A 13,381-nucleotide genomic window follows, 5' to 3' on the forward strand; every position below is an offset into this window, starting at 1 on the left:
ATATCTTCTGTCTTCTGAGCTATAACCACGATATGGGACGATTTAGTAATGATAGTTTTGTGAAGAGTCTCACCAAGTTCTTTTCCTTTCTTCCCCCTTGCTGCTGATACGGGAAATGTTTCAAATCAGCTGAAATCTGAGGATCTTTTTTTCAGTATTTTAGAAGTGTCTGAGTTAGGTTTGAGTTGAATATCAAGTAGTATGTTGGTATAATCTGAGATACAGAAGTGAAAATGGCCTGCATACATACAACATGAGGTTATCTTTAGTATCTCATAATATTTCAGGAAGCTTACTTGATTTCCCTACAGAAAGACCATCATAAAAGATTGCTAGAAATAAAGCTGAGTATTAATGGTCCTGTAGCTGCAGGAATATACCTGGAGACTGGAACTACTGAAGTAAATGAAAATCTGAATCTATTGGACAAAATGTCCTCACATTGCACAGTGTAGCTGTGTCTATAATAGTGCTTGATTCCAACATCAAATTTCCTGAGTCCTGTATCTTGTTAGCTGGTAAGTTCTGCTCGTATTTGGGAAGGAAATAATACGTTTATGGGTGTGTATTTTATCTAGACAGTTACAATTTAGAACCATCTCATGATAAATCATTTTAAAAGCCCTTATAAAGAATTATAATTTCTGTTATTTTTTTAGCTGAAACTAGCATACCAAATTCAATAAAAATTCAGAAACGGTTTCAGTTGATTTATAGCTGTAATTTCAGCAAATAAACTCCTGTTCAAAAATGTCCCAAGATTCCTGTTAAATGGCATTACTGTTTTTTACAGATTGATTCAGTGATGTTAGTTGATACTAATAACTCGTATTGTCTAATCTAATGTCACTACCTTTCAGAAGTTGATTCTCTTTAAGCAGAGCAAGAGTTTAAAGAAGAACTAGCGTAGCAGTTCTAACAAGTATTGACTTTTATACAGTGTATGATTGGGATAATAGTCTACAATAATATAAATATGCATATATAATTCTTTTGGGCAAGTCTTTTTAAAGTACAGTGTCTGAAGTCTTCTGGCACCTGCATAGACTTTGCAATGTGGAATGTTCTGAACTTTTGATTTAAGAAGAAAATCTGGAGCCACAGAGCGTAGTTGAGCCTTCCTCTAGAAACCTTCATTCCATTTCACACAGATGATAAATCAAGAGTAATTGCACTTAAAATGCAAATTCATATGAAAATAACTGGAGTAACATTTGCTGTTAAAAAAATAGCTGTGTGTTTTTTTTCCTGCAATGGTTACAAGCATTCTAGGACAGTGTAACAGCATTAAAGAGTCTAGGTTCTGGCTTTGTGTCCAGGGTTTTACTAGCTACTGCTGCAGAGATCAAGTATGTTTTGCATGTCCTGGAATTAACTTCTGCTTTTTAAATCCATTTAAAGCATATTTGACTAATGATTTGAGGCTTCTTTTTTTTCCCCACGAAGTATCCAGCCATTTGTTTTAATCATTTTGAATGCTGCTGTTCTCCTGGGAATACCCAGTAGAATCATCCAAACAAACAACTTTTGGATGTTGGTCTTAAAAAAAGTTTTTACTATTCAGAGAAACGTTCAGCTTTGTTTCTCTCATTCTCCAAAGAAAGAAGTTTCTCAAGACTCCCTGTATTCATGTCACTGTTTGTGTTGGTCACATGAGATTTAATTTAATGACCACCTAACAAATTCTCAGGAAAACAGTAATTCAGTAGAATTTCAGATCCTGTAATTCATAGAGACCTATTGTGTATAGAGTGCAGTGGGTATCATATGATTTCACAGATCTTTATTTGTTGGTTTTCTGTGATTTTTTTTTTTTTTTTTTAACATTCATTATACAGGTACCAGCCTGGTGGAAGATACTTGTCAATGTCTCGAAGCAGAATATTTGATGATGTCTAAAATCCTCGAAGCTAAAGACAATTCAGTGGAAATCTATTTCCTGCTCACTGATTGGAAAACACTGTATTTGTGATATATCACTGAACTGAAAAAGACCATTTCCATTTAAAGGGAGAATATGAAGGAACAACTATATTTTGGAAATGCACCTGTATGATAACTCTACCACTTATGTCAAGATTATGCTCCTTCTATTGTAGATACTGTTATGCATCAATGTGGGCTTTTGTGTCATGACCAAAAGGAGAAAACTAATCAATTAAATTACTACAGAATAAACTTGATAAATGTACATAAGGCTCAACCAGAATTGTAACATATAAGTTTTAGGAAGAGGATTTTTTTGGAAGGATTTTTTTTTTCTAAACGGAGACAGAGAGCATCTTAATGCAGCCAAAGTGCAGTTATATCAATTATTGTAGTCAACACTTTCTAAAAATTTTTCTATTTGAATGTTATGCCTAGTCCAGAATCTAGTGAATTAAATTAAGGCTTCTTTTGGCTTCAGCAGCCTTTGAATCAGATCCTTTATAAGCAGAAAGTTTGAATGGCTGGCTGTTCTTCATAAAATGTGCTGGCATAAATTTTGGAGCAATGTGTATCAGTCATGAAAGGTAATCTTTTCTTTTCCAATACTATGTGCAGATAAATGGTTTTAGCATGTGTAAATAATTGAATATGGACCTGAGTTTCACTGTCATATGAGCATAAGTGCAATAGCAAGAATACATTATCCAATGTATGATGCCTGCTTAAGGTTTTTACAGGTATAAAAGTTGAATCTTAGAACTTTAATGGTTTTGTAGCTGTAAAAGAAATGTAATGTGAAAATTGATTTAATGCTGAAACTTTACAATTTGCACATGTTTCAGACACGGTTTAAAATTTTAGAGTATTTCGTTAGAGGAAGGGAACTAGATAGCATGACTGGACTTGTAAACACTTCTAATGTCCCAACTGCCCTGGTTGCATTACGTATTTGTTTTTAAGGTGCCTGTATTTTACAGTAAGTTGTTGCAAAAGGAATAAATGCTTATTCGTTTAAATGCCATTCAAAAATGCCAATTATTAGTGGTATAAAATGTTTTAAATTAATTTCAGTGGTGTAGATATATTTTTAAGCTGCAGTTAGCTGAATGAATTTTCAAATTTAATCATAAGGTAAAAGATGTAGTCATACTCATGATATCTTGGGAAACTTGATTAACTTAAAGTGTTGCTTTATTGCAGTTTGTCTTATGTTTTTACCACTTGGGAGTTTTCTTATGTGCTTATTGTGAAGTGATGTTCAAAACTGAAAGAAGAATTACTGAAAGTAATTTCTATCATAGATTTTTTTATCATGCTTAAAAGACAGGCAGCCCTTTAAGCTAGGAATGGGTTATTCTGAAAATTTTCATGAATGAGATGTTCTGCTAATTCTTAAAAGCAGTCTTTGTTTTTTGAAGTAAGCGTTAATGGGATTCTAACTACCTCCTCTAACTTAGTACATTAGTGGTATTTAGTAGGGTAATGATATTTGTAGGATATTGATCTGCCTATTTTAGAGTACTGAATTGTTACTACAAAGGAGAAAAAGTAGTCTACCTGTGTAGAATTAATTGTATTAATAAATGGGCAGACGTTAAATAACTGTCAGTTCTGTTTTTAGGTGAATACAGTGAATGACAGCCATGCCCATGTTTGTCCAGGCACATGCAATTTCCAAAATACCTGTAAGAGGCGACTCTTCTAGTCTGGGGTTTTTTGTGTTTTCTGAAAGTTTCATCAAAATCTCATGGCTGCATCAGGGACTGGACGCTGAGAAAATGGGAGACATATTATGCAGTCTGTTCTTTAGCAATGTTATATTAACACATTTAATTTATATTAGATATATTTAGAAAAAAATATCCTGAATTCAGCCTTAACTGAATAGGGTTACTTGGTTTATGTATATTCTTGGACATCCATGTGAATGTACCTAGACTTGATATTTCTGTTTTTAAAACTTACAGATATCTGGCTTGCTTGCCCAAAAGCTTCTTTGTAAAATTCTTCAGATGAAGTAAGGCGCAAGTTCTTCATTTAAGACCTGAAATGTCACTACAAAGGGATCTAATTCAGTGCTAATGGAACATCACAGAAGGAATGTTTGTTTTTCTGAATGCGTGTGAAGTGTCTTACCTAACTGCCGTTGACTTCAGAGGGCTGGATGGAGCCTTTGTGGGGCCTGATTTCTGCTTTCCCAGAAATGAGTGGAATGGTTGCTAACAGAATTTTCAATGGAAACTTGGTTAGGATTTTATGTGTGAAAGCCAGTTAGTCCCTGGTGTAAGCCCTCTGTATAATTTTCACTGGAATACAAAAATTTGAGGAGTTGATGGTATAAAATTAATGGCAATGGAATTTCAGTTGCTAGTACAGAAATTCCTTCCTAATTGAGGTGGGAAGCTACTGACCTTTTTCGATGCTGCAGTGTAGTAATGAAGTAACCAGTGGCTCCTTTTGGAAAGCATGGGAAGTGGAGCCCCTAAAATCTCTCAAGAGGTCTCCCCTGGATAGTGCTTGGAGTTCCCAAATGTTCCCTGGATACTGGGAGTTTAACTAAGGAATTGATAGGGAAGCCAGGGTTTCACCTATAGCATTCAGTGCTGACTAACAGTTACCCTTGCTCTAATTAAGTGCAATTTAGTAGGCTAATTAATCTAAAGTGTGTTTTAAAATCATTGTGAGTTCCTATGAATATAAATCTGGAAATTTTTCAAAAAAGAAATAGAGGGCAAAACTATAAAAGAACATTGGAGAAATAAGGGGTTTGTTTGCACAGCATTTGCTGTGTACTTGAGCTAATTTTAAGCTAGTTTTTTACTGCTTGTATAAATAATGGAGAACTTGCTTGGAGGTTAAGTGCCTGAGGATTTACCCCACTTCACGGCCAGCTTGTGGTAACTCTTGCTGAGTTCTTTGCTGCTGTAGCTCTACTCTTAACAGTACTTCAGCTAAAAAAAAAAAAAAAAATAGCTTTGATGTGTTTAAGCAGAGACTGCACTATGGACTAAAGATGTTCTTGCAACACATTCGATGCTACAGATTAAGCAATTTAAAATATAACTGCCTTGCAACTGTGCTTTTGGAAACTGAATGTTAGCATATTTATTCTGCCAGTATATGGTCTTATTTATTTGTAACTAAAGAGTGACAGTTATATCTTTCTTTATAATTTCGCTTCTTGAATTACCGAACAGTTCAGGTATACTTCCATTTCATCATTGTTATCACACTGTTTCCTCTTAAGCTGTGAACACAAAAAAAATTTTTTAAAAACAAAACAAAACCCCAAGCTTAATACAAATGTATGAATATTGTCATATCAAGTATTTAAACCAGTGCAAATTGTAATGAACTTTGAAAAGTGAGATTGGAAATGGTAGCTGCTTTAATAATGTCAGCACAGAGCAGGTTTCTTAAAATTATGGGTAGCAAACAGCTCTAGTCAAGCTTAACAGTTCCTGCTAGATTTGGAGTTCTGTGTTTTCAGGCATTTAAAAATAGAGATATTGGAATACGTATATTGGGAAATGAGTCCTCTGCACTCTCATCAGTCAAGTAAAGTGAGGGAGTCTCTACCTGAGGGAAAGTAAAAGATCTTGAAGCTTCTTTTTACCATGTGCTGGTAGTGATACTTTGGGAGAACTGTGAGGTATTTTATCACTTAGGTACGATAATGTGTTAAAAACCAGCCAACTTTATACTGCTGTAAATGATATTACTGGAAAAATCACAGTATATAATCTGCCTTTGTTTTGCAATCAAACACTTTTAAATTAACTTATTACTAACAGTATTAATAGGAATGGGGGAAAGCTGCTATCTTTTCAATATTTGTTCTTGCTATTATAAAACAACATACAATGATTTTTACATATGAAGGATTTTAAAAAGTGCTTACTCTGATTTCCTGTAATGATAATTTATACTTTATTAAATTTGTCTTGGAATAATGTAATTGTTATATGAAAAATACATTATTTTGTTCCAATTTTCATTATTGTTGTTAATTGCTTGCAATCTGAGGGGCATTTACAATACCAAATAGAGATCACTTTATGAAAGAAAGATTGTTAAGAGGCTTCTTAAAGAAATCTGACCTATTCATGACAGTCAAATGTATACATTTTAATCATTAACAAAAACACTATTTGTGGTATATATTGTCTCCTAACTTTTAATTTTTCTTTGAAATTCAGAAAATGATTAATTTTTAGAGTAATTTACTTGTAAAACTTAAACTTTGAGATTTTTACATTCTTTTTCCTGTAACGAGCTCTGCAGGTATATGTACTGTTTCACAGCAGTTCTCTGCTAATATTAGCTGTGCCTCTAATTGAGTAGTCTAGTCTGAAGTTAAGACACTCCTACACTATTTTGTTAAGTTAATAGAAACCCAGCATTCCCAGCAAAATAGCACTTTGAACTAGATCCTTTTTTAATGTATTAATTGCTATAATTGATTATGTTGCATTAGATTCAGTCATATTGTAAGCCCAATCAGGTTTATTCTTGTTTCTATTAAAGTGCACTAGAATGTATTCCTCAGCATGCTTTGAAGTTTATCTTTTTGTATTTCAGTTGTAATGGGCAGGCAATAATAATATGCAGCTTCAGTTATTTCTTCAGGATAATGTTATATTTGACATATTCCTGTAGATTATAACAGTTTGAGAGTGATAGCGTAGCATTTCTCTCAAATTCTATAGAAATCCTTTATTTTCTGTAAAAATGCCTGAAATTTCTGTGGAAGTATATGGAAGATAAGGGAATTTATTTGTAAGTATAGGTTTAGTAATAGAAGATCTTCATTCTCCAGTGTGTATCAAGGATAGTCTGTAGGAGTGCTGCTGATGGATAGACTAGCTTCTTTTGCCTTATGATACAAGTATGTCTGTGCATAATACCTTGTTTTGAAATTCACTGAGTTATAAATTTTTCTGTGTAGTGTTCTAAATTATTGATGTACTGGATATATTTTTGAAATGTATGTTTAAATATCTAGTAAAAGAGTTGGCATGAAATAAATCATTTCTGCAATACATCTTTCCCTGGTGTACTTCAGACATTCAGACTTCTCTGAAATGTTTTTGATACTAATCTTTCAGAGAAATTCAACTTATTCCTTTTTTTCTTCTGCAGAAATCAGAAGTTTACTTCAAAAGATAATTCAGCAATGTTTTGGTCACCTTTTTGCATCTTATTTAAAACAGATTGGAAAAGAGAAGCTGAGAGGAGACCTGCCTACCCAGCCCTTTGCCTGTCAGACCAGAGGGTCGGACTCGCGCTTTGGGCCGGTCCCTTTCTGACGGCAGGGAGCACGTTGTGTGAACGTGGGGAGGCAGCGGCATGGCTGGGTCTGCTGAGGATGGACGCTTCCCACAGCACCTGGGGAGAACCACGTAAGGAACCGGTGTGCGCTCCCGCGGCTGACTAGGTCCCAGTATCTTGGAGGGATAAGGTGGGGCAGAGGGTAGGGCTGCTACGCACCTCCTTCCTTTTCCATAAGCAGTTGGACTGCAACTGGGGCAGAATTTCTTCTAGGTGTAGCAGGCTCTTGGTGACAGCAGAGGTGAGAGACTGTTCCCACTACAGCTATGAAGGGACAGGCAAAAGCAAATAGGGAGTAAACTCTTTTGCTGCTTGCCTGTTTATCATTTTGGTGTCCCCTACCCCTCAAGAAAAAAAAAGGCAAAAATGAGGCAGAGGAATTAAAAAGAGAAAATGTATTTTAAATTAAAATATTTTATCATCTCTATACAGCTATGGCAGGACAAGTTTTTTTTCTTTCTTTCTGATGAAGTGTTATTTCTCTTAAGAGAAGGTGAAGAATCATCTGCTGGATGTAGTAGGGTAGAAAAGCCATATCCCAGCACAAGTAATAGTTCATCTTTTTAACACACCAGAATATTTCTAAGAGTTGAGATTAGGCAACTACTATATTTGATTTCTTGTTGTCTTCTGCTGTGCTATATAGCTGCTTCTGCAGCTGCTGCTTCAAGTAAGTTGTAGAAAACATTGCACACTCAAGAAGACCAGTCTTTGCCATCACTGTAGTAGGAATGACTCAGCTTTTATAAAAGACCTCTCCCGGCACACCCCTTCTAGAACAGCCATCCATGCTCCCCCCCGTTCTTGCTGAACTACAAGTGCCTTTTACGTAGATCTTTTTGGTAGGCATTTTTATGTATGTGGTTTCAGAAATAATTTAGTAAATGACTGGTGCATGTAGATGTTCATAAAGATCAGTAACTGAAAGCTCAGTGGATCAGACTGAGCCATCTCATCTATTATCATAATCCAGTATGTAGCATTATTTTATTGACACAAGAAGAGAGAGGAGCAGCAAAATGGTCTTTTGTGCATGGTTTTTGGTTACTTATATTTTCCCCCCAAAGATGATTTGGCTATTGAAGTGAATCACTCTCAACATAGTTAACTAACCACACACTTCCTCCAGACTTACTGTGATAACTAGCTATTGTTACTAAGCATTAGAGTATAGAGTTCAGCGGATGGTAGCTGCCCTGTGCTGAACCTTAACTTTCCAGTATTCATTGTTTCAGATGTGTGTTTTCAAGAGAGAAGTATAACTCTGTTTAATCTTCAGTGGTTGCTAATGCAACTACCTTGTATGCTCAGTGAATTTTTAGGCTTTTTGAAATAGGCTGCTAATTATCTGGGTTGTGGATTAACCTCCTCTGCCCTTCTCACTTCACCTCTGCCAGCACTGTGCCACAGTGTGCCTGACACAGCATTGCTTGTTCATCTCAGGCTCTGTTCTGCATACTGTGATAAAAATCTTGCCCCATTCTCTTCATAAACATGTCATATCTTTTGCATCATCTTGTTGTGCTTTGGTTCATTACACAACACTGCCTTCATTTTTTTTGAGAGATTTATCAAGAAGCCAAAGTTGGTTATGGCCAGACTCAGACTGGAAAAGACAATTTTTCTTCCCTTGGGGTCAGGTGGACCTGATCTCCAATGAAAGACGGCTCAGAATCAGGGGACAGGTATTAGAGTGGTTTTATGAATGTGGGTTACAAATAAACACTTAAAAAAGCTCTCGTGTTCCACAAAAATAGCTTGTCTGATTAAAGGAGTGTGCTTGAGTAGCTCAGTCAACGTAAAATCAAAGGTATAACTGATACAGTGTCTGGATATGCTCTGTGGAAACCTGCTACACCTTTGAAATTCAAGTGAGCGTTTAGAGTTGAGCAATTTAGTCAAATGCATAAATGGTTTCCAAAGGTTAGGAAAGGTCATCTGGTCTAAGTAAACCTCACAGAGGCAGGACCCTGCTCAGAAGTTCTGTGTTAGTGTTGTCCCTCGGACACTGGCTCCTTTCATAAGCACTAGTACTGTAAAGAACGCCTAGCTTGTTTGTTTGGGTTTTGTTTTGTTTTGTTTTTTGGGGGAGGTTGTTTTTAAACGTATGGGAATCAAGAGGAAGACGCAGAAGAAGTGCACCACTCCACAACATGTTTCGATGAGCAAGCAGCGCCAGGTTGCACAGGTTTCACAAACAACTAGCAAGGCTATTGCAAGAGGCTTATCGCTGGAAGGCAGCATGGCATGGTCCCCGTTCAAAGTGTGCACCAGCAAGCCATCAAGGCAACTTGCACCATAGCATGGGGAGAGGAATGAGGCATGAGGCAAGGCGAACCAAGGACAGAGAGACGGGACAAAGAGGAAGTGGGTTGAGAAGCGCAGCAATGCGTAGGAGAGCGTTGGAGTGGTGGTGATGAGCGAAGTGTGAGGTCTGCCTACTCCCTGGGTAAGTTTACACCTTTTGCTGCTGGCAACCCCACCTAGAATTTTCTGTAGGAAGTCTGATAGCAACATGCTGACAGCAAGCGTAGAATATGTCACTTAGCGACCGCTAAAAGCCCTTACTGGGCTGGATACTCTGCAAACACACTGCAGCTTTTGCCTTTCTTACTTTAGGCATCTAACCTAAGCACAGCTCAAGGACTGAAGTTAAGAGACTAAGTTCCCTATACAATAAGAAGAGAGAGGTAGGTGGACTGGGGGGGAGAGAGAGCATGCAGTTCAGAGCACCAAAATAAAACATGTTCAGTATCTTGCACCACCTCACAGAGACAGTTTCAGTGGTGGGTTGGGAAGACGTAGGTAGCTGGAGTCAGACTTCCTGGACTACTGCATAAAGCATCTGTATAAAACGCCCCCAATTTTGTCAGCTCTGTGCAATAAACACTGCAGAGCATGTGCAGGTTTGGATGATGACATGTTAAAAAGGGACAGCCAAACCTGTACGGAAGAACAGGCCTGGAATCTGCAGGCTTGGGAATGCCGGTGGGCAGGCAGGGTGTGTTCCACGGAGGGGGGAGCCCCCTGCCAAAGGGAGGAAAGCGGCATGAATTTTGGTCAGTGCTTCCTCTTTTGTCCGTTCTGAGTGGTTTGCAACAGAGCTAGAGCTAAAAATAAATAAAGGCTCAAAAGCACTTCCAGAAAATCAAATAGTGTCAAATAAATAGTTCCTATTTAAGCAGATGTTGCTGCGGTAATGGAATCAAATGTTCAATCACTGTTTATCAAGAACAGCATCTGTTTACCTGTTGAAAAGAATATCATAAACTGCAAAACCAACAAAAAAACACTAGTTCTTCTGAATTAAAAAAAAAAAATCCTGGTGCTTTTTATCACTGAAATTCATACTCCTAAGGTTGAGTTACTTTGAGAGCATCCTTAAATAAAAGGAGCGTGTATCTTGTTTCAGCAGCCTCCTTGACAGCCATTTGTATGATTGGCCTACTTAAAAGGTGCCCCTTCCCATCCTGCACCACAGCACACTCTTCGGGACTACTTATCACTTTGCTCTTGACAACAGGAAACCATGTGTTGCTTTTCAAGAGACCAGAGTTACAAGATAATCATCGCAGTGCCTGAAATAGCCTCATCATTCAAGTAAAGCAAAGTCCTGCCTCACAGGAAATCATGGGCAGTCTTGAAAAGTTCTAGAGAACAGATCATGCTGGTAGACAAAAAAACATATATTTATGCTAGCCAAAGCACTTAACAAGAAGCTTGCTTTTCATCTTAGCTCCAAACTCACCAAATTTCTGAGCTCAGTGTAACAATCCTTTCATCTTCCTCAGCTATTCAAAAGCCTATCCCTAGAGTAATCTCCCAGTTTTCACAATGACTCTGGAGCAGAATTTGGGGAAGACTTTGGGGCAGAATTCATCATAAGGATCAAAGATGAATTCTCTCCCGCAGACCTTCAATAGTGAAGGGCTGGATTGCGCTCTTAGCACTGGCAGAAAGAGTTCATTGCTTGTTCTGGTTTGGATCCAAGTTGTAACAGTGATACTCTGAGAACTGTTAGATGTCAACGTCCCCTAGCTCAGCACGTTGTCTCTTTCCAGAAAACTTCTGCATTAGAGAAGTCCCTGGGGAAGGGCTAGAAAATCAAGAAATTTCAACTGCTTTGTAAACTTTGCAAAGGAAATGTTATGTCACCTAACAATTTTCCCAGTGCAATTACTGACTGTTCAGTTGAGCATTAAAGTAGGGGACTGAAGATTTACACCCACTCGGAGAAGAATTCTGACACTGTTGACCAGGGATATTTCAACCAGAAATCCAACACCTTGAGGCTGACGTGACACCATCTCCTCATACCATCTAAATAAGAGAGACATGTCATTTTTCTCTTCCTCTTGTTTCCACATTCCTTGGTTTAGGTCTTAGCCCTACTTTAGAGCATTTGCCATGAATTGAGAACTATGCTGACTCTCCTGAATATCATGCCTAGAAAAGTTTTGTATTTTGTTCAAAGAACAAAAGTGTGGAAGTCCCTAGACTTAAACAAGGTGCTGCAAAACCTAATTCTATTCATCTGTTTATCTAAAATTGTTTTGTCTTGCAGCAGCAGCTTTGCTTAGGCTTAACATAGTTAAGAACAGCACATGCATAGGGGGGAGTGAGAACTTCCATTGAATAACTTTTACAACCTTACTTTGTTATTTAAATTCTAGTATTTGAAAAGCCACTATCAGGGACCATGAGGAATGCTCGTGGTCTTTCCAAATAATCCAAACTGCTTAAGGAATTGTGCACAGAAATCACCAAGACTGGGTACGTGCCCTCCACAAACTGTTCCTCGTAGTTGGCAAAAAGGGAAGATATTTTCAACATGCTACCTTTAACTCAACCTTCATTTCTTTTTCTTTTGGACTCTTTAGAGACTAAAATTAATCTTTTCTTCAAAACTGAGCCCCACTGAGGAATGAGTAACACTTGCCTTTTCACAGTCCCGTGGCAAAAGGAGGCAAAGATTTCAGTGTCCATTCTGATTTGGATCCAAGCTGTGACAGAGAACAGCTGGATGTCAAAAACCAAAACTCACAGGAAGATCCACTGTTAAGGTGTGAATCTTATGTCCTCATCCTCCCAATTTCTCCCATCAATTTGTCTCTAACTGAGAAACAGGCACTGATTTGTGCCATGTAATCACAAGTCCTCCAAGATTAGCTTGGAGCTCTGATTTTTCCAAGGGTCCAGGCCCCCCCTTTTTTTCTTTTGGCTAGAGGAGGTCTGGTTCTTTATAGGCAACCAGGCACTGGGGTGTTGCAGTCATGAGTGTTTACTTGGCATATGAGTTAGCCACATATTTCTGTCAGGACGGTGCTGAAGGCAGCAAGTAGTCCCAGGCCTCATCTCTCTCATTCTTTCTTGATGCTAAGTGCCATGCTGGTGATGGCTTGACAGGGCTGTGTTATGTCAGTGGAGGACGGCAGTGACATCAGGCTATGTCAGAGGAAGAGCTGGACTCTACACAAGGTGAATGCCGCTCAGCAGAGCCTCATACTCCAGGAAGCTGCAGTAAGTACCACGCTACTGGCTGCAGCATAGCACTGCAGCCTCTGCCAAGGGTAGTATTTACAGTAGTATTATAATTAGCAATGTAGGATTTACGTTATTCTTGTAATTATTTTATTTTGAGAACTGTTAAGTTACCTTCTGTTGTTATTGCTTTTTTTTTTTTTTTTTTTTTTTTTTTGCTTGGCATCATCAAAACAGCCATCTTTGGTGGCATCCGGACCGCATGACTGTTTGCACAAAAACTTGTGAGGTTTCATCCATCAGAAGATAGCAGCTTCCTCCTGTAGATAACAAACATGCCAGATTATGCAATTTCTGGGTAGATAATTCAAACAAATTCTTGTTAGCATTATCTGGCTTCAAATGCAGGAACAGTATATCAGAGAAACACAGGAGTGTTTGTAGTTTGGCTATATGAATAAGCAAGCAAATTACATTTTTCACCAGTGTAAATCCATTTAAGACAATCTGACCAACTTGCTTTTAAAAAGAACAAGTCTTCATGAAGAAAAAGTATTCTACAAAAATTTAAATGCTGGCACATGCCAGTAGCCCAGATTTGATGCTATAAATTACTCTTCTCTGGTTACTGCTACTAGTC

General features: G+C 37.7%; 1 protein-coding gene across 3 annotated transcripts in view; it reads left to right on the forward strand.

The window, feature by feature from the left end:
* LOC135325159 (G-protein coupled receptor-associated protein LMBRD2) overlaps positions 1 to 6,973 on the forward strand; it is a 32,894-nt gene extending 25,921 nt beyond the window's left edge. Inside the window, exons 19-20 of one of the 3 annotated variants that reach the window (XR_010386341.1) lie at positions 1,839 to 2,513; positions 3,897 to 6,973. Coding sequence is in view for 2 of the 3 variants with exons in the window: in XM_064502868.1 (XP_064358938.1) it covers positions 1,839 to 1,899 (61 nt within the window). In the remaining variant the exon portion in view is untranslated. Of the gene's footprint in view, positions 1 to 311; positions 1,741 to 1,838 lie in introns of those variants that run through there. The other 2 variants (XM_064502869.1, XM_064502868.1) reach the window with 2 other exon arrangements.
* Positions 6,974 to 13,381: the final 6,408 nt, after the last annotated feature.

The sequence above is a fragment of the Dromaius novaehollandiae genome, chromosome Z (genome assembly GCF_036370855.1).
Source record: "Dromaius novaehollandiae isolate bDroNov1 chromosome Z, bDroNov1.hap1, whole genome shotgun sequence".
NCBI classification, from domain to species: Eukaryota; Metazoa; Chordata; class Aves; order Casuariiformes; family Dromaiidae; genus Dromaius; species Dromaius novaehollandiae.